The sequence below is a fragment of the Phacochoerus africanus genome, chromosome 5 (genome assembly GCF_016906955.1).
Source record: "Phacochoerus africanus isolate WHEZ1 chromosome 5, ROS_Pafr_v1, whole genome shotgun sequence".
In the NCBI taxonomy this organism is placed as follows: Eukaryota; Metazoa; Chordata; class Mammalia; order Artiodactyla; family Suidae; genus Phacochoerus; species Phacochoerus africanus.
Window position 1 is genome coordinate 9,611,931 of NC_062548.1, and position 25,158 is coordinate 9,637,088.

The following is a 25,158-nucleotide window of genomic DNA, read 5'->3' on the forward strand; positions in this document are numbered from 1 at the left end:
GCCTTTCTCTAGGTCCTGCAGCCTGTTCTCTGATGGGCTCTCTGTTGGGCGTAATTCTCTGAGCTCGGTACCTTGTGACACACATATGCACGCACGCATGTGCGCTGCCTGCTGGGGCTTGCAGGGCCTCTTCTGCAAGGCTGGGTCTCCTTGCCTCCCCGTCTTTGACAGCCCCCATGGTCCCTGTCATCCCCCCAGGCACTGTGTGTTTGATCTCTGTGCTGCCCCGGGCCCCAAAGAGCAGGAGGAGTTGCGTTGCCAGGTCCTCAGCGGGTACGCCATCATCTGCCAGGAGTCGGGCGCCACCCTGGCCGGCTGGCGGGACCACACTCACTGCGGTGAGGCCCTGACCTTCCCCAGCAGCTGGGCCTGAGCTCATCTCTGAACTCCCACCACGGCCCCCATGCTGGCATCCTGTCTTGGTTTCCCCAGCCCTAAACTCTCCCCTTGTCCTCCTGGCCGAAGCCCTTCCCTGCCCACCCGTCACTCTGTCTCGCTCCTTCTTGCCGATGCCCATCTTTGCTTCTCTTCATGCATTAATGTCACAGATGAAAGGACACGCAAAGTGGCCCACTGTTCTGCCTTCCCTGCCTCTCCCAAGCTCTGTACTCTGTCAGGTGACCCATACCTGTGGGGCCAGCTCCAGTGCAGCCACCTTCTGACTGTGACTCTGTGCCTTCAGCCTTGCCATGTCCGGCCAACACGGTCTATCAGAGCTGTATGACACCCTGCCCAGCCTCCTGTGCCACCCTGGCAGTCCCCCGGGCCTGCGACGGCCCGTGTGTGGAGGGCTGTGCCAGCCTCCCCGGCTACATCTACAGTGGTGCCCAGAGCCTTCCCATGGCCCACTGTGGCTGCACCAACAACGGCATCTACTACCAGGTCCGGGCTGGGAGCGGGGAGGCCCTGGGGGAGCAGAGGCGCAAAAGGAGAGTCAGACTAGGGAGGTGAACCGGACCCCGCCTCCCGGCCCTTCTCCCTCTCCAGCAGGGTGACAGCTTCGTGACCGAGAACTGCTCTCAGCGCTGCACCTGTGCCAGCTCAGGGGTCCTGCTGTGTGAGCCCCTCAGCTGCCGCCCTGGGGAGATCTGCACCCTGGGGAACCTCACTCGTGGCTGCTTCCGAGGTGAGCCTGGACTACCCCTGGGCTTCAGACTGCCCTCAGACCCTGGGGAGCGGGGGGCGTACCCTGGACCAAGGACAGTCCCTCCCACTGCTGTGCCTGGAACTCCACGTCATCGATGTCAGGAAGTTTACACCATTTCATCAGAGGCACAGGCCCTGCCTTCTCTGAGCCTCTGCTCTCTGCAGGGCACTGTGCTGGGCTCTTTCCCAGCATTAGCTTCCCAGGAACCCCTTTAGCCCTTCCCCAGCACCTGGGGGAAGCATAGCCTCCCCACTTCAGGGTCCAGAGAGGGTAAGCAGTTTCCCCTGAGCCCGGGGCTTGTGAGTGTAGAGCCAGGATTGGAAGCCCAGCCAGTGGCCCCAGGCCAGTCCCTCTGTCAGCTGCCGCTCTCTTCCCTGGCACCCCAGCCCGCAGGCTCCTCTCCCTGCCTGTGGGTGTCCTCTCAGAACCCCTCCCAAACCCCCCCCTCTTTGCAGACAGCCCATGTCTACAGAACCCCTGTCAGAATGATGGGCGGTGTCGGGAGCAGGGAACCCACTTCACCTGTGAGTGTGAACTTGGTTACGGGGGAGACCTCTGCACGGAGCCTCGGGGTGTACCATCCCCCAAAAAGCCAGGCAAGAACTCCATCCCAGGCCCTGTATCTTCACAGCCCTTTCCCCACCACCAATGGCCACAGGATTACTCCATGTATATGATACCTTATGTTAACCTATAAAATCTGTTCTAGATCATAATAGTATATTAACATCATATGTTCCTGTATAAAATATAACACACACATATATATGTATTATCACTAAAGGTTAGCAGAACCAAGATTCTCATGGAATTGCGGTGTCCTCGTGCCCATTTCCTACCCACACACTCTGGAATCTTGTCTCTGAACCTGAGCTCCCCACTTTTATGATCTGTATGTCTCACCCTGCTTTCGTTCCCGCTTGTGTCCCTCTAAGCCTCTCCAGTACCTTTTGTTGGTTTTCGCTGTCGCAAACTATAATTCCCATGAGCCTCATGGCCAGCAGTTCTCCAGTTTATCCTTGTGCCTAAGATTGGGGTGGGACAGGGGTGTCTTGTTAAACATGTTCATTTCAGAGTTCCCGTCATGGCTCAGAGGAAATGAATCTGATGAGATCCGTGAGGCCGCAGGTTTGATCCCTGGCCTCGCTCAGTGGGTTAAGGATCCAGTGTTGCTGTGAGCCGTGGTGTAGTTTGAAGATGGGGCTCGGATCTGGCGTGGCTGTGGCTGTGGCTGTGGTGTAGGCTGGCGGCTAGTTTTGATTTGACCCCTAGCCTGGGAACCTCCATGTCCCATGGGTGTGGGCCTAAAAAAGACAAAAAATAATAATAATAATACATGTTCATCCTGGGACTTACCCCCAAGAGATTTGGATTTGGTGGGTCTGGAGGGGGCCCAGAGATCTGCATTTTCCACAAGCTCGCAGGTGATGGATGGAAATGACTCCAGGGCTGCTCTTGGAGAAGACCTAACACCCTGGGCTCTAGGGGACCAGCTGGATGAAGGTCTCCCTGAATGGCTTATGGGAGTCATGTGTCCAGAAACAGGAGGCTGGCACCAAGGTCTTGAAAGCCCTGGAGCAGCAGCTTCCTGGAGGGAGAGCCAGCCACCCAGGGGTTTAGGGGATGCCGTCCCTCCAGGGTGGCAGCCAAGGACCGGAAGGGAGTGTCACCCCCACCCCTTCCTGTCCCACATCCCTCTTTCTGTTCCCCACACCCCAGAGGCGTCCAACCGCGTGGCCATCCTCTTGGGGATGCTGATGCCCACGGTGCTCCTGGTGCCGGCCGTGACCAGAGTTTCCAGGAAGAGAAGGAGGAGGAGGAGGAGGTGAGGTCCCGGAGGGGGAGGGGGAGGGCCGGCCGGCGGAGGAGCAGGCTTGGGGTTGGGCGCCCACCTTCTGGCGCTGTCTGTCCCCCAGGCCCTCTAGGGAGAGAACGCAGAGCCAGAACAGAGGCAAGCGGGCCGGCACAGGTGAGCGCCAGCCCCAGCGGCCACGACTTTGGCCACCGGGAGGTGAGTCGGCCTCTAATCCAGGTTTTCTCGCTTTCTCCTCAGATTGTGCTCCAGAGCAGGCCTACAAAGTGGCTTAGCTTTGAGGTGTTCACACAAAGGGAGAGATAAAATTATTTATTTTTGAGATGTGAATTTCCACATGATTCTGGTGGAGGAAGGGTCTGTCTGTGAGGTGGGTCTTAGGGGGAGAAATAAGACGGAGACCGGTGTGGGGGCGCCCAGGGCGGGAGAGCCACAGGCCGCCGGGGGGAGGGGCTCGGAGGTCTGAGGCGGGGAGGGGTGTCTGTCCCTTAGAGGCCACGTGAGGGTAGGCCGTCTGCCCTCTGGCTTCAGGGTACCGCAGGAGAGACTCTGGCTTCAGGGTACCGCAGGAGACTTCCCCTCAGGAATCCTAGGTCTTGGAGGACGTGGCCGCGGAGCCTCCCAGAAGGGGCAGTGAAAGGTGATCCCGAGGAGAGGTTTCATATTCCCCACCAGAAGATGAATTGCTGGGCAGAGGCTAAGGATGGGGAAGCTGGCTTTTTCCAAAGGGTGAACCAGCCTGTGACCAAAAGGGCCTTGGGGTTACTATGGTAACTGAGGGTGGGGCCTGAGGGCCAATTTGTTGTTTTGAGCTCCATCCTATTAGGAATGACCAGCTCACCTCTGCCAAAGGCCAGAGTGCAAACATTCCCACCCTGACCCCTGTGCCTTGTGCCTCCCACCAGGCAGGTCCTTGCTTGGGGGACGGGGGCTGGGACACCCTGCTTGGGCTCTAAGAGGAAAAGGAAGGCTGCCAACGGCGGGGGTGTGGGGGAGGGGCCCACAGCCCAGGATGTGGGACCCCAGGGGACAGGGGACACCAAAACAGGCAGGACCCTGGTTATAGAAAGGAATCCTTCCTCTGCTTACCCTCCAGGATGACTTCAGCAGCCACCTTCATGTAGGAAAGCAAGAACCAATGTGGTTGGGGAAAGGGCCCCAAGGCGAGAGGGGTGCCCCTGGCCAGGGCCCCCCTGCCCTTTAGCTGGGGGAGCAGCTTATGCTCTGGGGCTGAGTGTGGCAGGAAGGCTCAGGGGCTTCTGGAGCTGGGCTGGCCATGCTTAAATGTGGGCATCATGAGGCTCCCAACGGCATGCCTGCCCCCACTGAGCCCCCTCATCTGGGCTTTGACCCTCTGCCTCTGTCCTTCATCTGTGCCCTGTCCCCTTGAACTGTTCCTCCCCTTACCCAGCTAAGGTCACCTCATCTAGCCTGACGTCTGATTGGCAGGGGAGGGAGGCGGCCTGGACCTGCATCCTCGGAGACCTCCTTCTATTAGGAGGAGGACCCAGACCCCTCCTCCTCAGCTGGGAGGGACAGGAGTTATGGTTTGGGGTCCTGTACCAACCCCAGCCCAACAGCAGGGGGCAACTGAGATGCAGAAATGGCAAGGCTGCAGCAGCTCAACAAAGGGAACTGGTCCAGACCTGCCCCTGCAGGTGTCCTTGAAGGAGGGCAGGCTGGCAGCAAAGAAGGAAACCAGAGATGGTGAGAAAGACTGCGAGGGGGATGGACCACATCCTCAACTTCCTGTTCCAGAGGGAGAAGTTGGGGAAGGATTCTCAGGTGGTTTCCCCTCCCTTCCCAAGAGACTGGGAGAACCTGCCTGGGCAGCATCTTGAAAGGGGGAATTGTCCTCCAGACCCAGCCCAGCATCTGTGTGTGTGTGTGTGTACATGAGTACACGTGGGGGGTCCGAGTCCTCCATGCCAGCCCCTGCCCCCCCGCCCCCCCCATTGCCTCTAACCAACCCCAGCTGTCAACATCTGGCCTACATCTGTCTCCCTCATCTGACTAGACCTCCAGCCCAGCAGATTCCCCCCTCACCTCCTTCAGGGGGCTGTAGGGCGGGGCCCTGAGCTCAAGGTCTCTCCAACCTCATGGAGACCCTGCCAGGGTAAGTGAACCAGGGCAGGGGAGGGAGGGCAGCCCCACCCCGGAGGTGCCCTGGGCTCTTGGCAGAGCCAGCTGGAGCCGTTAGAAGCAGCTGCCAATGACTCATCTCCCACTGCCCCCACCCCATCACCTCAAACACACCCTGGGGCTGGGAACCAAGCACCCAGCCCCCCCACAGCCCTGTCTCCAGACCTCCAACCCCTCTCAGCCTAGCTCAAAAGCTCCTCCATACCACACCCACCCTCCTCCTGCCAGTCACCCCCAGAGCCAGGACACTTCCCGTTTTCTTTTATTTATACAAAACAATTGTTTTAAATATAATTTAAGAACCCCTCCAAGCACCGGTGTCTGTCTCTGTTTCCACCACCACTTCCCCCCCCACATCCCCTCATGGACACAGCTCGGGGGTACTTGGTGGGGCCAGGAAAAGTCTGGGGGTTGTGGCGTGACCAAGGCACTGTTCTGGAAACAGACACAACGATGGGTCCCTGTTTCGACTGGAGCAGAGGAGGGATAATGAAACAGGTCCCCTCTAACACAAAAAGTTATGACGAGGACAGTGGAAGAACAAAACAAAAACGAAAAAAAAAATAAGACCAAGAACAAAAAAAACTCAAAAAAAAAACACCTTCAATATGAAGGCAGCGATGGGGGAGGGGCATTTACAGGGGAAAACTGAGTTCGGTGGAGACAGCAGCAAGGCTGGAACACCCCAGTTCAATGGTTTTTGTCACTGGGTCGTGAAGTCCCTTCCCACCTCCCGCCCGGCCGCAGAGCTGAGCTCCTGAGCTCACAGACTAGTCCCCTCCTTCTCTTTGGTCTGCAGGGCCATGGCCCTTTCAAGGTGAGGAGGGGTATCTGGGGGCCCTAGTTGGGGATCAGGGGGAGGCTGTGGGGATCGTGCCCAGCCACCCAGGCATGCTGGCCGATTCCGGGCCCTTCTTTTCCTCTGGTCACACCCGGTCCTGAGGGCAGGACTCCCACACCCTTGGTCTGGAGTTCCTCGCCTAGGAGGCATGTGATTTCTACACGCTGGTGGGACAGAATTCCCAAATCCTGTCTCTCCAAATTGCCAGCTCCCTGCCCCCATGGGTTCAAAGTGCAATCCAGTGGGGCGTGAGGATGGGGGCCTCTTGGGTCCCTATCCGACTCTGCCCCAGGAAGAAGGGGAACAGTGTCCCCCACGTGGGGGTTCCCGCCGCTCCAGAGCTGTGGGGCAGGCGAGGAAGCACAGGTCAGTACTGGGGGGCTGGTGCTCCCGACCCGCCTGGGGCTCCAGGCTTGGCCTGGGACTTCATGTGCTGAACACTGGCCAGGATTTTCTTCTGGTGTCCTGCCAGAGTGACTCCGATGCGGAGAAGGTCCCTGCAGATGAATGAATAGCTAGGTGAGGCCACGGGGCTCCTACAGAAAGCCTATCCTCGCCTCAGCCAATCAGGATGGCTGCTGGGGACCTCAGCAGTTGCCAGGCAGTTTCCACAGGCTTTGGGAGCCAACCACAGTCCTTCTGCGCAACTGCAGTAGTGGGTGGGGCTAGGTACCCAGAGCCGCCAAGAAGCTGGAGGTGGGGGGCTATGGTCTGGATAAGGATTAAGAAAAGGTGGAGAATCAGGAAAGAGGAGGAATGAGAAGGAGAGAAAAGCCCATAAAATGAGATTGAGGGAAGGGAGTGCACAGACTGCTTTAGAAGAGAATTCCAAAGAAAATGGCCAGAGAGAAAGGAAGAGCAGGGTGGGGGAGAGAAAGGGGAGGAAAGGGACAAAAACCAACTGCCACATTCCCCATCCTGAAGCTGCGAAACAGATAAGGGAACAAGGGGTGAGACATGGAGGGCGAGAACCCGGGTCAGGGACCCTGGGTCAAGGGGCTGGAGCTAGTCAGGGAGGAGGGGCCCAGACCCCGTGGGGCCCCCCAGGGTGAGAGCCTCCTGGATCCTCCTGGACCCTCTGTGTCTGATTTGTACTCCTTCTCTTTCTGTTAATCAAACCTAGGGTAGAAGAGTCCTTGGGGGAGAAATAGGAAGACAGAAAGGAGAACCAGAGAGAGGCCAACTAGGGAAAAATAGTATCTGGGAGGCGTTGGAATCATAAAACCATTTAACGTTGAAAGCTGGAAAGGATCTCCAAAACCTAGTCCAACCTTCTCCTTTTATGGGTGGGAAAGCATCCAGAGTTGACACGTTGTTAATGTGAGAGCAGGGTTTGGAATGTAGATAGATGCACAAAGATAGATACAGATTGTGAGGCGGGAGCTCGATGGCCCAAGTCTGAGATGGTGCAAGGGGGTGAGGCGGGCACAGCTGGCCTGGAAGATACCTGGGGCTCTCAGCCCCTGCAGCTGTTTCTGCTTTGGGTGGGGAGGGGCTCTAGAAAACAGAGTTGGCACCAGGAGTTGACCTTAGAGGCCCCTGCTGAACCCATGGGCCTGATTCTGGTTCCCAGGCATTCTAACGTGGCTCAGCTTTCACCCCATCCCACCTCCAGCTCTTGCCACAACTTACTCAGTGGAGATCTGGCTGACCAGCTCGAAGGAGCCAAACCCAGCGGCTGCAAAACTTTCTTCATATCTTCCCATCTTGATGGCTCGAAGCCATTCGCCCACAGAGCCAAAAGCTGAGTAGTGAGGCTGCCGCTGATCCAGGAGCGGGTGCGAGGCCCTGGCAATCGGCATGGGGAGGACACACTGAGAACCAGCCTGTGTCAGGGTGGGGACAGAGGGCCCAGCCTCGGAGAGGTGGCCAGGGACCATCCTACGTACCACCAAAGGGACATAACCTTCTGGGGGCAGGGGTGGGGAGCGAGGTTCTCGGACAGCAGAGTACAGAAAAGGGGGCCCATTCTCTGAGGTCCTCACCCGCCATTCTCCCTGGCCACAATTTTGAGGCTGGCAGGGTTCCGGATCATCTTGTCAAGGGCGCTGACCACCTGGGGGAAGCGGGGCCGGGCATTCCGATCTTTCTGCCAACAGTCCAGCATGAGCTGATGCAGGGAGGTGGGGCAGTCTGGGGGCGGGGGCAACCGGTAGTCCTGTTCGATGGCATTGATCACCTGCAATGACAGGTAGAAACACTGGGTGAGGACATCTGGGGAAAACGAGGCTGCCAAAGGATCCCAGGGAAATGGCACCTTAATAGATGCTGGGATGGGTGTGAGAGCCCCCCCCCCCACAGAATGGCAAATCTCGGGCGGTGGGGGGGGTTGTCCTCCTGGCCAGGGCCAAGGCTGGCTGTGGCTCAATGTCCCCGAAGCTCTTGAGCCATGATCCATGTGACCTCCTAACCCTGCCCGCCATCCCCGTTTCCACATGGTGTCAAACTCTTGGATACAGGGATCAGCTCTTCTTTGCGCCGCCCTCATTTCTCAAAGCAGTACTGAGCTCTCTGGGAACCCCCCACGGCCACCAAGTGAGAGGACATTCCAGGAAAGCTTGGTAAGACCGTGGGACACTTACGTCCTGATTGCTCATGTCCCAGTATGGTCGTTCCCCAAAGGACATGACCTCCCACATCACAATCCCGTAGCTCCAGGCATCACTGGCAGATGTGAACTTCCGGAAGGCAATGGCCTCGGGGGCTGTCCATCGGATGGGAATCTTTCCTCCCTAAGGATGGAGGGGGAAAAGGGGAGCTGAGTGAGACCCACAGGACCCAGGCCCTCACTCCCAACCTCTGCCTTTCCTCCTCGCTCAGGCCTCCTTTCTTTCTAGGCCTCAAACACCCAGCTCCCCAACTCTGTGCTTTTCCTTGACACCCGGCAGCCAGGTTCCTTAAGCCGACCACACCTCACCCCCACCTCCAGGGTCTGCTCCTGCATCCTGTCCTGGGTCAGGGCTGTCAGTCCCTCAGGCTCCCACCTTTCCAGCCCACCCTGCCCACCTGGACCTAAGAACCCAGTCCCCATGCCCATCCCCCAGCCTCACCAGAGAGCTCGTGTAGGTGGGATCAGATGAGTTCTCCTCCAAGAATCGGGAGAGGCCAAAGTCTGAAACTTTGCAGACCAGGTTGCTATTGACCAGGATGTTGCGGGCGGCCAGGTCTCGGTGGACGTAGCTCATCTCCGCGAGGTACCGCATGCCCGAGGCGATGCCCCGTAACATGCCCACGAGCTGGATGACGGTGAACTGCCCGTCGTTCAGCTGGAGAAGGACAAGGAGGGGTGTGGTGAGGACAGCTCCCCTCAGCGGCCCCCCTTCCTTCCGCCTGCTAGTCGCGTCCAGACCTTCTCACGCCCACCTGTAGGGCAGGCCTGCCAATATCCCAGGTAAACCTCCTCTCTTTGACCCTCGGTTCTCTCAGCTCCCACGACATACAGTATCGTGACACAGTGCTTGTAGCTGCTGCTGTGTCAACTACACGCATGGGTCTCTCTTAATCAGATGATAAGGAGATCATTTTAAGATTTTTCTTCTATTTAACCTACTACAGTGCTTCACATTCAGGAAATAGTCAACAAATGCCTTTGATTTAATCTGTTCTTTATTTTGGCTGTGCCCACAGCATGCAGGAGTTCCCAGGCCAGGGATCAAACCCACATCACAGCAATGGCAGCGCTGGATCTTTAGCCCACTAGGCCACCAGGGAACTCCATATATGTTCTTTTTATTTGATAGCAAAAGCGCACTGACAGTCACAAGTGTGCTCTAAGGCCACCTTTCTACAGTTGGAAATGCAAGCATTGGTGCTGATCCAGCAGCAATCTCTCGCTCTTGGACCAGCTGAAGGTAGGATATAAGAGCAGAGTGAGGAATCGGGTGTCGGTCAGTGATCACAGCACCAAAACCAAGGTCTGACACCTGACCTTGACCTTATAGAGCTTGCTCTCACTCGGTAAGCCAACCAGGCATGGACGGTTAACTAAGCCCATCCTCTGGGTTCAGCTAGCATGCCGGGGACCCAAGGTAACCCTGCAGGCCAGCAACAGAATCCTGAATCCATCCTCCAAGCCTGCACCCTCCAGGCCTTGCATTTCAGTTCGTGGAAACACCACTTCCAGGGCGGAGACCTTGGAGTCTCCGTGATTCCTCTCTCCCCCTCACCCATGACTTACAATCCATCAGTAAGTTCTGGTGGCCCTGCCTCCAAAACATCCCCAATCCAGCCACTTCTCCACACTCACCACAGCCCCCGGGGCATGAATGAGGACCATTTTCTCCTGGCTTCTGCTCCTACTCTCAGCACCTGTCACAGGGACCGCCTTAAATATTCTCACTCCTCTGCTGAAATCCTTCCAACTTCTAATCAAATCCAAACTTCTAAGGCCACTGAGGCCCAGCCACTGTCTACAGGATCCACCATCACTTCTCTGCTGACCTGGTTCAGCTTCCCCAATCTTTCTGCTTCTCGAATACGCTGGGATCCTGCCCACTCTGAGTTTCTACTTTCTGCCGCCCGCACCCTCAACCCCCCATGCCTTATCTTCTCTTGGCTGGCTCTCTCATCTAGCCAAATGTCATCTCCTTTCTTTTTAGGACACAACTGTGGCATACATTAGTTCCCAGGCTAGGGGTCTTGGAGCTGCAGCTACTGGCCTACACAGCCACAGCCACGCCAGATCTGAGCTGCATCTTTTATCTACACCACAGTTTATGGAAACGCCAGATCCTTAACCCACTGATTGAGGCCAGGGATCGAACCTGCGTCCTCATGGGTTTGAGTTCGTTATCACTGAGCTAGGATGGGAACTCCCAAATGTCATCCTTTCGGCTGTGCCCGTGGCATGCAGAAGTTTCCGGGTCAGGGATTGAAACTATGCCACAGCAGCAACCTAAGCCACAGCAGTGATAACACTGCACCCTTAGCCCTGCTGGGCCTTTTTTTTTTTTTTTTTTTTAAATCTCTTCTAAAATAGACTCCCTTCCCTTTCCTGCAGCTGGACAATGGAACAGACTCCTATATCCACAAGGGAGAGTCAGGCTGTCATGACACTATTCCAGGGTCTGCCTCAGCATCCTTTGTGGTGGGAGCCAGGGAGCCTCTGTCTCTTTTTAAAAAAAAAAAAAAAAAAACCTCTTTATCTGTTAAGTATTTTATTTTGCCATAACTTCTTTTATTATTATTTTATTGTCTTTTTGTCTTTTTTAGGGCTGCACCCACATCATGTGGAGGTTCCCAAGCTAGGGGTCGAATCGGAGCTGCAGCTGCCAGCCTACACCACAGCCACAGCAACGCAGGATCTGAGCCTCATCTGCGACCTACACCACAGCTCACGGCAACGCCGAATCCTTAACCTGCTGAGCGAGGCCAGGGATTGAACCCAAGTCCTCATGGATACTAATCGGGTTCACTAACCGCTGAGCCACAACAGGACCTCCTCTTTTTTTATTGTCAAAGTATAGCTGATTTACAATGCCACATCAATTTCTGCAGTACAGCCTGTGTCTCCTGATGCAGTATCCTGTGAACACACAGCACCCTCTGATGTAGGCTGGCCAAAGATGTTTGACTTTGAATTTATCACAATATAAAATATAGCATCTCTTCGAGGAAACACAGAGAAACAAGCTAAATGACCCCACGAGGAAGAATCTGACAAATCTAGAAGAGGAAATTTCAGTGGACAAATGGCCCAGCCCTTCGGCATTTCAGAACCACAACAAGGGACTGTCTTGGATGTACAAAAAGCCTCCAAAACAGGAGTTCCTGTCGTGGTGCAGCGGAAACGAATCCAACTAGGAACCATGAGGTTGCAGGTTCGATCCCTGGACTCGCTCAGTGGGTTAAGGATCCGGTGTTGCCGTGAGCTGTGGTGTAGATCGCAGACGCGGCTCAGATCTGGCGTTGCTGTGGCTGTGGTGCAGGCCGGCAGCTGTAGCTCCAACTGGACCCCTAGCCTGGGAACCTCCATGTGCCATGGGTGAGGCCCTAAAAAGACAAAAAAAAAGAGCCTCAAAACAATAACCACCAAGTGTACCACTTGATCTCAACCTGGATGCTAGTTTGGAGAAACCAGCAGTAAGGGACATTTGGGGGACAACAGGAAAAATGTACATATCAAATGGGCACCAGGTGATACCAAGGAATTGTTATAATTCGGTTAAACACACTGTTATTTTGCTATTTTTTTAAAATATATATATAAAAGATGCACAGTAAAATTTTAAAAAGAACAAAATTTCCTAAGATTTTGCTAACGTAGCAAAGGTACCCTCTTCCCCCTCATCTCCAAACACGTTTCTGTGCTCTCTATGATGGCTTTAACTTTTGTTCACATCTGAAATTTTGTGCACTTTTTACAAAAGCTCGTTTGTGCTTGTTAATTTTCAGTCTCCCCCATGACACCGGCCCCTCGCCCAGAGCAGAGAGGTTCACGGCCCTGTTCCCGAGGCTGAGGACAGTGGCTGGCGCACAAGGACGCACTCGGTAAATACTTGTCACGGGGATGAAGGACAGCCCCCTCCATATCCCGGGGATCAGCTGGCTCCGCGGGGAGGCCAGTCCCAGAACCCAACCTTCCCTGGGGGAGAAGGAAGGGCGGAGGGGCCGGGACGTGGGACCACCCCTGCCCCGCCTGTCCTGGGCCCTGGGCAACGTGGGCTGCCCCGGGGGAGTGCAGGGTGGCTGTGGGGCACCGGGGTCGGGGCAAAGGGGGCGCTCACCCGCAGGAAGGAGTCCAGGGCGCCGTTCTCCATGAACTCCGTGAGGATCATGACGGGCACGCTGTTGGTGACCACGCCCTCCAGGCGGATGATGTTGGGGTGCTCAAACTGGCCCATGATGGAGGCCTCACTCAGGAACTCCCGCCGCTGCCGCTCCGTGTAGCCGCCCTTCAGGGTCTTGATGGCCACGCAGCTCTCCTTCTTCCCGGGGGCCTTGAGGCGCCCCCGGCACACCTCCCCGAACTCGCCTTAGTGAAGGACCGAGGGTCAGCGCTCCTCCGCCCGGGGCCGGGGCTGCCGGCCCCTCCCCGCCGCCCGGGCATCCAGGCGTTTTCCACTAACCTGCGCCAATCACCTCTTCAATCTTGACATAGGAGACGTCGATCTCTTTCGCAAATTCCCTCACAGCCTCGTTCGGGTCTTCGTAAGTGAAGGGGTCAATGTAGACCTTAGTACCTGAGGAATGACGCGGGCCTGTGAGCCGCGAGGTACCTCCCAGCGCGCTCAGATGCCCGGGGTCTTGGCTCACGGCCCTCGGCCCAGCCCCGCTTCCTTCAGGACGGGCCTACCCACCGTGCCCGATGAGATACTGTCCGTGTTTGTCCGAATATTCAGCTTCTCTCCCGTTGCTCTGCTTCCTGTAGCCGATGGGAAAGAAAAGGTAAACGGAGTCACGCATCCCGCTGTTCCCAGAGGGACAGGGAGGGAAGAGAGGAGCGGGACCTGAGAGGATTCCAAGTGAGGAGGGGAGGCTTGCCCGGGAGCAGGAGGCTGGGGGGTTGGGGGGGGTGGCTTCACAGGGGCCTCCAGGTGCCCGGAGCCTCACCTGAGACAGAGAACGGCAATGACAATGACCACCAGCACCAGCACCACACCCACGACTGCGGTGCCTGCAATCAGGGCCAGCTGCTCCCGCCAGCTCTCATGCTCTGGAGGAGAAAAACCGGCCATCAGGACGGACCCGTCGAGACCCTCAGGGTCAGGGAAGAAGGTTCCCGGCCTTACGACTGCCAGAGGGGGCTTGATTTTATTCTGGTATAAACACCGGTGACCACACAAAGTCCCATTTGAACGAAAGGGTCCAAAGGCTAAACATGAAAAGGTTTATAGCCAAGAAGTGGGAACAACCCAAATGCTCATCAAAGGATGAAAGGATAAATAAAAGGTGTGCTAGCCGGGAGTTCCCGTCGTGGCACGGTGGTGAACGAATCCGACTAGGAACCATGACGGTTGCGGGTTCAATCCCTGGCCTTGCTCAGTAAGTTAAGGATCCGGCGTTGCTGGGAGCTGTGGTGTAGGTTGTAGACGTGGCTCGGATCCTGCGTTGCTGTGGCTCTGGCACAGGCCGGCGACTACAGCTCTGATCAGACCCCTAGCCTGGGAACCTCCATATGCTGTGGGAAGCAGCCCTAGAAAAAAGGAAAAAAGACAAAAAAAAAAGTGCTAGCCATACAATGGAGTATTTTTTGGCCAGGAGAAGGAATTTAGTCCTGATACATCCTAAGACCCTGATGAACCCTGAAAACATTCTGCCATGTGAAGGAGGAAGCCAGTCACAAAAGACTATGTGTTGTAGGGCTGCATTTGTATGAAATGTCTACAAGTTCCTGTTGTGGCTCAGCAAGTTAAGAACCCGACATCGTGTTTGTGAGGATGCAGGTTTGATCCCTGGCCTCACTCAGTGGGTGAAGGATCCAGCATTGCTGCAGCTGTGGTATAAACCAGCAGCTGCAGCTCCGACCTGCCCCCTAGCCTGGGAACCTCCATATGCTGTAGGTGAGGCAGCAAAAAGGAAAAAAAAAATGTTTTTTAAATAAAAGGAAACATCCAGAATAGGCAAATCTATAGAGACAGAAAGTAGATTAGAGTTTGCCAGGGGCTGGCGGGGGGACGGACGGAAGGGTTGTAAGTGTTTTTTTTTGAGGGGGCTGCTGAAATGTTCTAGTTTGTAGCGATGGTTGCACAACTCTGTGAATATACTAAAAGCCAATGAATTATACATTTTAAATGGGCGAATCATGGTATATAAATCACATCTCAATAAAACCATTAAAAAAAAAGTAAAAGGTTTAGAAAACCATTGGGCCGGCATATGAAAACTAAGAAGGTGTCACCTCATTTAATTCTTGGAGCCCTGTGAGACAGGCCTCATATTTCCATTTTTTGGATGACAGAGCTGGGACTCGGGGGTCAAGTTTTTGCGAAAGGTCACATAGCTGGAAAGCCGCTGAGCTGGTCTTCACACCCAGCTGTTGGTTTTGGTTTCTACAACCTGTCACCAGGCCAAAATGCCTAGTGCTTGAGAGCGAAGGATGGGGAGGTGACTCTGGGTGTCCTGAGGGCAGAGCCAAGGCCTCCCGCTTGGGGTGGGACAGCCAATCTCCCCACGCCCAGCGCCCCAGGCTCACCGTCCAGCTGGGTCTGGCTGTGATGCTCCTGGCCGAAGGGCCCGTAGCCAGCCTCAGAGCGCGCCCGCACCTGGACCAGGTAGCTGGCTCCCCGCTTCAGTCCCCGCAGCTCTGCCCGGTTCTCCGACGTCTTGAGGAACCGCACGCTGCTAGGACCCTCTGCGCCCTGTTTGGGAGGAGAGGGGTCCGACCGTAAGCCAGAGGCCCTAGATCCCACTGCTCTTTCCACCTCCCCGTGTCCTGAGCCTCTGTCACCAGCATCTCCGTCCTGTTGAGAGGCAGGTGAGGCCTTTGTGCTCACTTGTGTATGCACTGTGCCATAGTTTCACATTAATCATATCATTTACTCCTCACAGCAATTCCATAGGGTAGGTTCCACTACCGTAAGTATGTTACAATGAGGATATTGAACTGAGAGAGGCCACTGACACAAGGACACATAGCTAGGATGTGGCAGATGCCTGCAATTCATGTGTCCCACCCTGGAGGGGGTCCCACTGCCAGCCCCTAACCCCGGGGCAGGGCCTGGTCTTACCTTCTCATGGTACTTGACCTCGTAGTCCAGCACGGCCCCACTGGGTGCCCGAGGGACAGTCCATGCCAGGCTCAAGCTGCTGGGGGATGACCGAGTCACCCTGATGTCAGACACTGGGGGCGGCACTGCAAAAGACAGACACAGTGGGGCCCTTGAGCGTGGCAGGTCTGTCCCTCGTTTTTCCCAGCTCTTCCTCTGCTGGTCACACTTGTCTCAGTCTTCCAGCTGTTAAGGGAATGTCCTCTGGCTCTCCCTGCCCTGTCCTCAACTCTGCAGTCCACCTTTGCATCTTTGTTGTTGTTGTTTTATTTGGTGACCGCCCTGCAGCATTTGGAGTTCCCAGGCCAAGGATCAGATCCAAGCCACAGGTGTGACCTAAGCCACAGCTGCATCCCAGCACTCCCAAGATGCCACCAATCCCACTGTGCCATAGCAGGAACTCCTGCATCTTTTAAACTCTCTTTCTGCCTCTCGTCCCAAAGGCCTTGAGCCGCTGTAATGCCTAGGGTCCCCACTCCCAGCTGCTGCCTTTTTCCTTTCAGGCCTTTAGACTGTCCACATCCCTTGCTGGCCTTTCCCACCAGCATCTCTCCCAACCAAGCACAGGCAGCTCCCAGCCCCCAGTCTTACCCTCTCGGTCGGTGGTGACATTCACAGCCTCAAATGGGACTGGCCCGCTGGCTAAGGAGGACACCCCGTTCAAGGCAGTGACCTCGAAGGTGTAGGTGAAGTCAGGACGCAGCCCACGAATTGCCACCCAGGGCTCCACCAGGTCCCGGGGGCCAGGGTCGAAGGTCAGGTCTCCCCCACAGGGCATGCAGGAACCCCCAGGCCGGCACTCTCGGCAGCGGAGAGCGTAGGTGAGGTCCTCTCTGCCGCCCGACTCGAGGGGGGCGCTCCACTCCAGGCGCAGGGAGGAGCCGTTCAGGCGGGGTACCACACTTCTCGGAGCGGATGGTGGGGCTGTGAGAGACCAGGGCATCAGGCAGAGGCTGAGCAGATGGGCAGGAGATGGGCAGTGGGACAGACAGCCAGCCAGCCACACTGCCATTGTCTTGGCCGGGCACCAGGCCAGGGTCAAGAGGAAGAAGGCGTGGAGGATGGTGCTAGGGTGGGTCCCACCCCAGGGAACACTGGCCACTTACTGGTACAGGGTGCACCCCGGGAGTCCGTGCGGGCCCGGAAATAGCCAATGCGGCACTGGCAGACAGATGAGCCGATGGTGTTGGATTGGCTGTTGGCTGGGCATGTCTGGCAGGACCCCTCTCCGGACTGAGACTTGAAGGTGCCCTGACCACAGGCTGAAAGAGAGAAAGTGTCCATCAGAAACTCACATTAAAGACGTTCAGCAGCAGCTATTAAAGTTGCATGGGGAGTTCCCTGTGGCTCAGCAGCTTACGGATCTGACATTGGGAGTTTCTGTGGTGGCTCAGCAGCAACGAACCCGACTAGTATCCATAAGGACATCGGTTCGATCCCTGGCCTCGCTCAGTAAAGTAAGGATCTGGTGTTGCCGTCAGCTGTGGTGTAAGTCACAGACGTGGCTCAGATCCCATGTTGCTGTGGCTGTAGCTGGCAGCTGTAGCACCGATTCGACCCCTAGCCTGGGAACTTCCATATGCTTTGGGTGCAGCCCTTTAAAAAAAAAAAAAAAAATCTGGCATTGTCACTGCTATGGCTCTGGTTACAGCTGTGGCATGGGTTTGATCCCTGGCCCTGGAACTTCTGCATGCCATGGGTGCTGCCAAGAAAAAAAAGTTGCACAAAGTGCAAAGGGGGAGAAGGGAGGAGGAGCTCAGAAACCTGGCCTCTAAAAGGGAGGACCTTCTTCCAGAGCAGGGATCTGAACCCTGACATGTACCCCTGCCCCCAAGGCAGCATGGTGAAACCCAGACCTCCACTCAGAACCGTGAACTTAAATTGCACACCGTAATCTGTTTTTTCAGATTACCAAGAAAACCAAAGAAGTGAAAATACAACGATCAAAACAGGAAGAAAAGTTCGCAGCAGAGCAATGTGCGTGTTTCTCTATTAACAAGATACAGCAGTAGGGCTAACGGCCAATGAAACACTGAAATCACGATGAGCCAACGCAGCATTTTGACATTCTTGCATCATCTCTAACAGGCTGTGAAAACACCCAGGATTTGAATGGAGCCCAAGTCTCAGGACCCGCTCCCGCTCCCACTGCTGGGCTGTGGCTGACAGTCCGTAAAAGGAGTGGCTGATTTCAGGTGAGCCTGAATGAGAAGAAAAAGCCATTTTCCTTCCCTCCACCAAAGTTCACAGATCTCCTATATTCTACCTACAAAACCCAGGTTAAGAATCCCTGCTCTGGGAGTTCCCGTTGTGGCTCAGTGGTTAACGAATCCGACTAGGAACCATGAGGTTGCGGGTTCGATCCCTGGCCTTGCTCAGTGGGTTAAGGATCTGGCGTTGCCATGAGCTGTGGTGTAGGTCGCAGATATGGCTCGGTAGGCTGTGGTAGGCCGGCGGCTACAGCTGCATTTCAACCCCTAGCCCGGGAACCTCCATATGCCACAGGAGAGGCCCTAGAAAAGGCAAAAAGACCAAAAAAAAAAAAAAGAATCCCTGCTCTGGAGAAAAAGCTAGGTGAGATTTCAGTATCAGTAAATTAAAGGACACCATGATGACTATGTTCTCTAAGTCCAACAAGGTCCCCCAGCCCTGAGGACAGGCCTGCATCCCAGGACAACCTCTCATGGCCAGAAAGGAACTGGGCCCTCGTTAGGAGGAGGAGGAGGGTGGAAGTGAGGGAGAGCTCAGAACTGTGCTGTGTGCTGGGGGCCCTGAAAACACACCCTCCAGAGTGTGAGCACCCAGGAGAGCAACGAATGTTCCAAACGGAAACTGAAAAAGTGGATCAGCCCTCACCTCGGCACCTGGTATTCCCCTCGGCAGCCTCGAACCCTGGAGCACAGCTGCAGCCCGTGACTGGCTGCTCGGCCCACTGGCCATCCTCCCGGCAGTAGAGGCTGGGGCTGGGGCCAGAGCCAGGCATGGCATCGGCCACGCAGCTCCCTGCCACAGGCACCACAAGCTCACGAGGCACCGTCTCCGGGAAGTGGGTCAGGTTCACGGTCAGCTGGGCGCACTTCTTGTAGAAGAGGTGCAGGGACAGCAGGGCCATGCAGGCACCCTGGTCCTGGAAGGCCAGGTAGAAACCGGCCTTGGTGAGTGGGCCCAGACGCAGCGTCTTGACGTTGACCTTGCCGGTGGCCTCGGCCCCGGGACGCTTCCGGGTCAGGTGCTCCGCAGCCACTGTGTCCACCTGCCAGGTCAGACAAGAGACTCACGGCTGCTGTCCTCCACTCCCCAAGAACCCCGCTGGGCTGTCTTCCCAGCTCACCCTCTCCCTGACCTGCCTGGCTCCTGTTTGAGAACTTTCTCTCCACCTTTCCCAATATGCACTTTCTTTCCTGCAGGCCCCAACATGGTCCATTAACACTCGCCGGGCTCCTACGATGTGTCCGGCTTCTGTCCTGCACCCCCTCTCCGTGCATTCACCCAACCTACAGACACATATCAACACCTACTCTATGGCAGGCCCTGGACTCTGTGCCCAGGAAACAGAACGAAGGACACACCGTTAAGTTAAATATCTGAAGAGCGCTGTGGCGGGCAGGACCCTTGAGCAGGGTGCACCTGCAAAGGTGTCCCCGGGGGGGACCTCAGCCCTGGAACTTACAAGACAAGTAGGAGCTGGGTGGGAGAGGTGGAAAGAAGGCATTCCAGGGCGAGGCGTCAGCTGGCGCAAAGACCAGACCAGGGGCCATGAAGGGGCGAGCGAGGCGCGCTGGGAGAACTGGGACGTGGAGGGGGGCCCACGCAGTGGAGGAGAACAGCCTTACCACCCAGCAGACCATGCTCGTCCCTCCTCAGACCTGGGCCTCCTGCTTCCAGGTCCCGCTGCTTCTAGACCACAGGCCTGCCCGGGGCCCCGCCCTGACGCTCCACCCAGCCCTGGGGCGCCTGGGTACCTTGATGTAGGGGTTCTCCATCCAGGCTGGAGTGTGGGCCGTGGCCGTGTCTGCGTCACTCTCAAAGTAGAAGACGGTGAAGGTCTCCTTGCAGGAGCGGCCAGCCCGCGGCAGGGAGAGGCACTCCAGCATGGTGAAGCGCAGCGTGGCATACACGTGGACGGCCCCTCGCCGGGGCACCCAGCCGGTGCGCAGCCAGTGTGCCTGGCCTGGGGCCCGCTGCACGTCACACACCTCGTAGGTCCGAACGCTGTGCTGCTCCTCATCCAGGCCACTCAGCTCCTCCCACTGTGGGGAGAAGGGCATCAGCCCGGTGACTGCTGAGCCGGTGGGCGAAGGTCAGTGCGAGGGTGTTTGCCATAAAGCAGGGAGGGGCGGGGGGACCCCTGGAAAGCAAGGACTCAGAGGACACCTGCCCCAGCTTCTGCGATGGGCGGGCATTGTGGGGGGGGGGCGGTTGCTGGAAAGCAGGAGCACAGAGGGCCCCCTCCCTTAGTTTCCCCCCCAGGCCCTGGATCTTACCTGCCCCTCCACCTGAGGAAATGTCACCCACTTCAAATCGGCAGTTTCCAATTTTGTGTTCAATAGGGTCTCTAAGACAGAGAGACAGACAGACAGAGAGACAGACAGACAGTTGGTCAGCACAGGCAGGGAGACACCAAAAAGACCAGATGCCTGGGAGCTGAGACAGGTGGGTCCCCTGAACTCGGCCCCACTGGAGCAGTCTGGAAGACTCAGACAGACAGACAGGCGGAGGAGGGGAGCCAGCTCTGCTTTCTGCCCCCTCCTCCCCCAGATCTCTAGCCTCTTTTCTGAGTGCCAGCCCCGCCCCTAACAGCTGGCAAGCACAGAGCTGACCCTCAGGACTCCCCGATCTAGGCCTCTGTAAACCTCAATGCCCTGGAGGAGAAGGGGAGACAGAAATGCCGAAAGGGGGGAAAAAAGGCCAACACCTCAGGAAGGGCTGAACTAAAGACCTGACCCTGACAGCTGGCATGGGACACCCCTCCCACTAGGGCCTGCCTCAGCCTCTGCCGTCCCTTCCCCAAATCCGAAATTGCTGTCTCCCAATCCAATCTACTCCTCTTCCCAATCGCCACCCCACCTTCGGACCCAACGCTCCAGCCCTTCAGCTCCTCCCGCGTGGTACAGAGCTCTGGAAGCCCAGCCCTGACTCCCTCCCCCTCTCCACCAGCTAACTGCCCTCAGAGGAGGAAGTGCTGGAGGCCAGGACGCTGGGGTTCCCACCCTTGGCCCCCCGCCTGCAGAGGCCTCACATCTGGATTTGGTTACGGGAAGAAAAAGGGGAGGAGATTTTAGGGGGGGGTGTGTGTACGGAGGGGGGTGAGCACACCTGGCTTGGCTCAGGCGTCGGGGGAGGGCTGTCGGGGGGAGGGGCGGGGCTCCTTCGGAAGGGGGGGATTAGGAGAAACTGCACAGCCCCCCGGCAGAGGAGGGTAGAGGGAGGGTATGGGAATCCCCCCGGAGGCCAGGACGATGTGGGGGGGCTGCAGACGTGTGCTGGAAGGAGCAGAGACAGGGGTCCCCAGGGCAGCCAGCGGCACACCTGGGACCTGTTCCCTCCTCCCCCGCAGGGGCTGCAGGAAAGAAAGGAAGGCAACTGGGTGGGGCAGCCTCCTCCCAGGGACCAGGTGAAGTCCCCTGAGGGCAGGGGTCAAGAGGACCCCGGCCAGCCAGAGGTGAGGCCTCTGCCCACATGGGTGGCAGGGGACAGCCCAGCACGCTGGGGACAGGATGCTGGGGTTCTGGGAAGGGGGTGGATAGAGGCTGCCGTCTCCACCCTCCATTGTTCCAGACTGGATAGTGTTTTCCTGTCTCCAATTTACACACTGTCTCTGTTTCAGGCTGTCCTGGGCGCTCCGGGCCGCTCACTTTCTCTCATCCTCTCTGTCTTGCCTGCCTCCAGCTCTTTGACCTGTCACTTCTCTGGCCTCACATCTCTCTCTCTACCTCACTCTCTGCCCATCTCCATTCCTCTTTCTGACTGTCACTCTCCTCTGTTTTCTGTCTCCCATCTGTCACTTTCACTGGGGCACAGAGCCGTGGATAAATGACTGAACTCTTGAAAGTCTCAGTCTTCTCATCTGTAAAATGGGAGCAACAATACCTCCCACCCAGAGGGTTGTTGGAACCTTGAAAACATAAAGCGCTTAGCACGGGCCTCGGGCTCGGAAAGCACTTGGGGAATAGGAATTAAAAGTGACTCCCTGATCCTCTTTGCATCTTTCTCTCTCTCACTACCCATCATCCTGGCCAGTTCGCTTCCCGCTTTACCTTCCCTCCTCCTCTCTCTCCCACAGTTCTTTCCACTTCTTTCTCTGAGCCCAGCAAGTCTCCCCTCTCCCCTCACACCCAGCCTTTGATCCCCAGCCCAGAGCAGCGCTGCCCAGCCTGGGGGAGAGGGGTTCCTAATTGCTTTTCATTCCTCCTCCTCAGAAGCCCCCGCCCCATGGCCCACTCCCCAGAGACCCCTTTGATTCCAGGCAGTGAAGGAGGGGAAGGAGGCAGCTCACTGAAAGGAGATTAGGGCTATGGGAGGAGGGTTTATGGGGCTCTCGGCTCCCCTTCTAGGGGTTGAGGGGAGGGCAAAGACTCATGAATAAAGTAACATGTGGGGGGGGGCGGGGAAATGCAGAAAAAATAGAAATGTAAAGAGACTAGGAGGTGATAGTTAGGCTGAGTTCTGGTGACAAGAGGGTCGTGTAGGTCAGTTTTTACCAGCCAATAGGGTTAGAGGAAAGGACTCTGGTGGGTCTGGAACAGGGCTGGGGTCCAGACAGCATTTAAAGGGCTGGGGTGCAGCCTGGAGAAACCAGGGAGGGGGCCTTCCTGCAGCAGGGGCTGTGGCTTTGGGAGGGATTCGCAGGTTTGGAGTGAGTGCAGAAGGGGGCCGTCCGGCCCGAGGTGTGTGGAAGTGTAGGATCAAGGTGTGAAGGCTGAGGAATGGGGGCCGCGGTAGCTTTCCGGCCGAGCACAAAGTTCTGCCTTGTCTGCCGTGGTGCCTCCAGGAACGTTTCCTCATGTTTGGCGGAGGTGGGAAGAGGGACAGAAATTTTGCAAAGAGTTTTGAAGATTGTTGTACGGAGAAAAGGAAAGGTTGGCAGGGTGTTTGGAGGCCGGAGTAAGAGTTTGAGGAGCCGGGACCGGGGCAGGTCCGCGTCCCGGGATGGAGCTCGACTCCATCGCTTTCCCAAACAAAAGAAAACTCCACTCCCCGCTGGGCCGCCTCCTCCCCGCCCCCCTCCCGAGCCAGCACTATTGGTCCGGAGTGTTCAGGGTTGGGGTGTCGGGTTAGGGGAAGACAGAGGTCGGCCCCTCCACTCCGAGGCCTATCTTCGGGGACCCCAGAAGTGGCGGGGCGCCCCCAGGAAAACTCACCTTCTAAAGCGGCTGCAAGCGAAGCCCAGCAAAGCAGAGCCCGGAGCTCCATGGCGCCGCCTCTCTCCAGTTGGATCCGATCCGAGTTTGGGGGGCGCTAGCCCCCCCAGGTCTGAACCCCTCCCTGAGCGGGTGGACGCCGACTACCCGCGCGGGACTCGGTCGGGGCCCTCAGCGCGGGCCCATGCGGCCGCACCGGGCACCGGGTGTTGGCGCCCAGGTGTGGCCCTGCGTCCCCGCCGCGCGCGCAGACCGGTGGGCTGGGGGCGTCCTGGCAGCGGCTGCGTCGGGCGAGAGCAGAGCGAGACGTGGCTGGAGTCGAGGTCCCCCCGGGGCTTCGGGGTCCCGCCCTGGCTGGCTAGGGGTGGGCTGGCCGTTCGCGGTCTCCCCCCACTCCCTGGAGTGGCGCTGCTCGCGCGACCGGGCTGAGTACGCTCCGCGCCGGCTGGGAGGGTGGGAGTCGGGGCAGGCCCGGGAGCGGGAGGGAGGGAGACTGCAGCGCGGGGCCGGGCGGGCTGGGGCTGGGCCGGGCTGGGACTCGGCCGGGCGGCGCCTGGCTGGGGAGGGAGGGGCGCTTGGGGGGCGGGGGAACCCCCCCCAAAGCCCGGGCTCGGCGAGGGGGCCGGGGCGCGCTGATTGGAGCGGGCGCTGCTGAATAATTCATGAGGGAAGCAGAGCGGGGCGCCGAGCGGAGCAGGTCGGGAAGTTGGGAGAAAGTTTGGAGCAGGGGGAGGGGCGGCGGGCGCTGAGCCCGGGGACCGCCCAGACCTGCACCGCGGCCGTGCGCCCTGGCCCAGACCGCGCGTGTCCGGGCGGGAGCCCGGCGACCCCCGGGGCAGATGTGAGCCTGGCAGACACCGGGGAGCAGAGAAACCCACCCAGCAGCATGGAGGTCCCCACACTCGAAGCCCCATCCGATCTTCCTACTGACTTTGGAATCTTCTAGATGCGCCCACCGCTCTCTCGTTGGCGCTGGGGGACCGGTTTAGGGGGAAGCTTTTGAGGGTGAAGGGTGGCCCACTGCCCAAGGCAGCGATCTCAGCTTAGATAACCCTAGAGCGAAGTTCACAGAATCATTCAACAAACATTCAGTATTGGGGATCTGCTGTACTCGCAACCTAGTGCTGAAAAGCGTGCGGAGGAAGAAGGGCACCTGGGTTGCGATGGGGAGGGGTATGAAAAGCCGAGGCAGCACCGGAAAATAAAAGGTAGTTGGGTCCGACAGAGTGAGTGGTCGGGATGGATTCCCAAATCGTGGTCCTCACTCACTGCCGCGTTTCGGAGGGCTCCGGGACACCCGCAGCCCTGACCCCTGAGGTTCGGCCGGGGCTGCTGCTGTCTGTCTTTCCTGAGGCTGTTTCCTGTCTGGCTCCTGGGGGCCCTAGGCCTGGCTGGGAGGGCCCTTCCTCCCCGTCACCATCCCGCCCCCCATCTCATCAGTTAGAGGGGAGGGTCCAGGAAAGCAGCGCTCCTCCCACCTACCCCTTTGTACCTTGGAGCACCTATAGCGTGGGAGATGGTGCTGCAAAAAGTCCGTCAGTGGAAAAGCTGGAAGGAAAGAGCTTAGACTCGAAGGTATTTAAGCGGACCGAGACTAGAGGAGCTGAGGCGCCTCGAGAGAGGGAAAGAGGAGTCCCTGATATTTGGGGGGCTGTCAAGCCCCTCTAATCCACAGAGAACGGCCAGGCCTGCAATGACCTCTTGTCCCAGCGCACTTATCTTGCTGCCGCAAGTAGTGCTCCCCACACCCCTGCCCTTCCTCATAGCCCTGCCTGGGTCCTGCTCCGGGGTGGGGGGTCACGGAGGGCAGGAAACAGCCGGCTTGGCTGGAGCCAGGCAGACCAGGTCAGGGCTGGGAATTCCCTCCTCCCCTCCCGAGCCGAGCCCAGTCTCCTCCCTTCGTTTTCAGCTTCTCTGGGTTATCCCTGGAATTGTCGCTTTTGATGGGGAATGCGCTTCACCCATACCTTACAGGGTGGGGGGTACATGGCCTGAATGGAAGAGAAACCCAGAGGCATAGAGAAATGAGGCTGTGTGGAGTGAGGAGCTGATGAGACAGAGGGGTGAAGAGAGGCAACAGCTCAGCACACATTCAAATCTCGTATTTCTGACCCCTGAGCACCAGCACTCCCCCAGCCAAAGAGAGG

The 25,158-nt window shown here is 57.5% G+C and overlaps 2 protein-coding genes across 2 annotated transcripts in view; one reads left to right on the forward strand and one right to left on the reverse strand.

The window, feature by feature from the left end:
- The window catches only part of ZAN (zonadhesin), a 32,022-nt gene extending 26,377 nt beyond the window's left edge, over nt 1-5,645 (forward strand). Inside the window, exons 35-41 of the mRNA XM_047779724.1 lie at nt 199-338; nt 683-882; nt 988-1,126; nt 1,603-1,743; nt 2,867-2,972; nt 3,064-3,116; nt 3,201-5,645. Coding sequence (XP_047635680.1) covers nt 199-338; nt 683-882; nt 988-1,126; nt 1,603-1,743; nt 2,867-2,972; nt 3,064-3,116; nt 3,201-3,235 — 814 coding nt within the window. The 3' untranslated portion in view covers nt 3,236-5,645. The remainder of the gene's footprint in view (nt 1-198; nt 339-682; nt 883-987; nt 1,127-1,602; nt 1,744-2,866; nt 2,973-3,063; nt 3,117-3,200) is intronic.
- On the reverse strand, nt 5,533-23,512 carry EPHB4 (EPH receptor B4). The gene is made up of 17 exons (XM_047779725.1): nt 23,012-23,512; nt 20,135-20,205; nt 19,613-19,900; nt 18,507-18,903; nt 16,757-16,912; nt 16,242-16,574; nt 15,612-15,736; nt 15,077-15,242; nt 13,495-13,597; nt 13,242-13,306; nt 13,011-13,124; nt 12,669-12,916; nt 8,994-9,209; nt 8,526-8,675; nt 7,929-8,122; nt 7,576-7,731; nt 5,533-6,440 (listed from the first exon to the last, which is right to left on the reverse strand). Exons 1-17 carry the CDS (start codon nt 23,061-23,063, stop codon nt 6,311-6,313), a joined length of 2,964 nt encoding a protein of 987 aa, XP_047635681.1. The 5' UTR covers nt 23,064-23,512; the 3' UTR covers nt 5,533-6,310.
- Between the last annotated feature and the right edge of the window lie 1,646 nt (nt 23,513-25,158).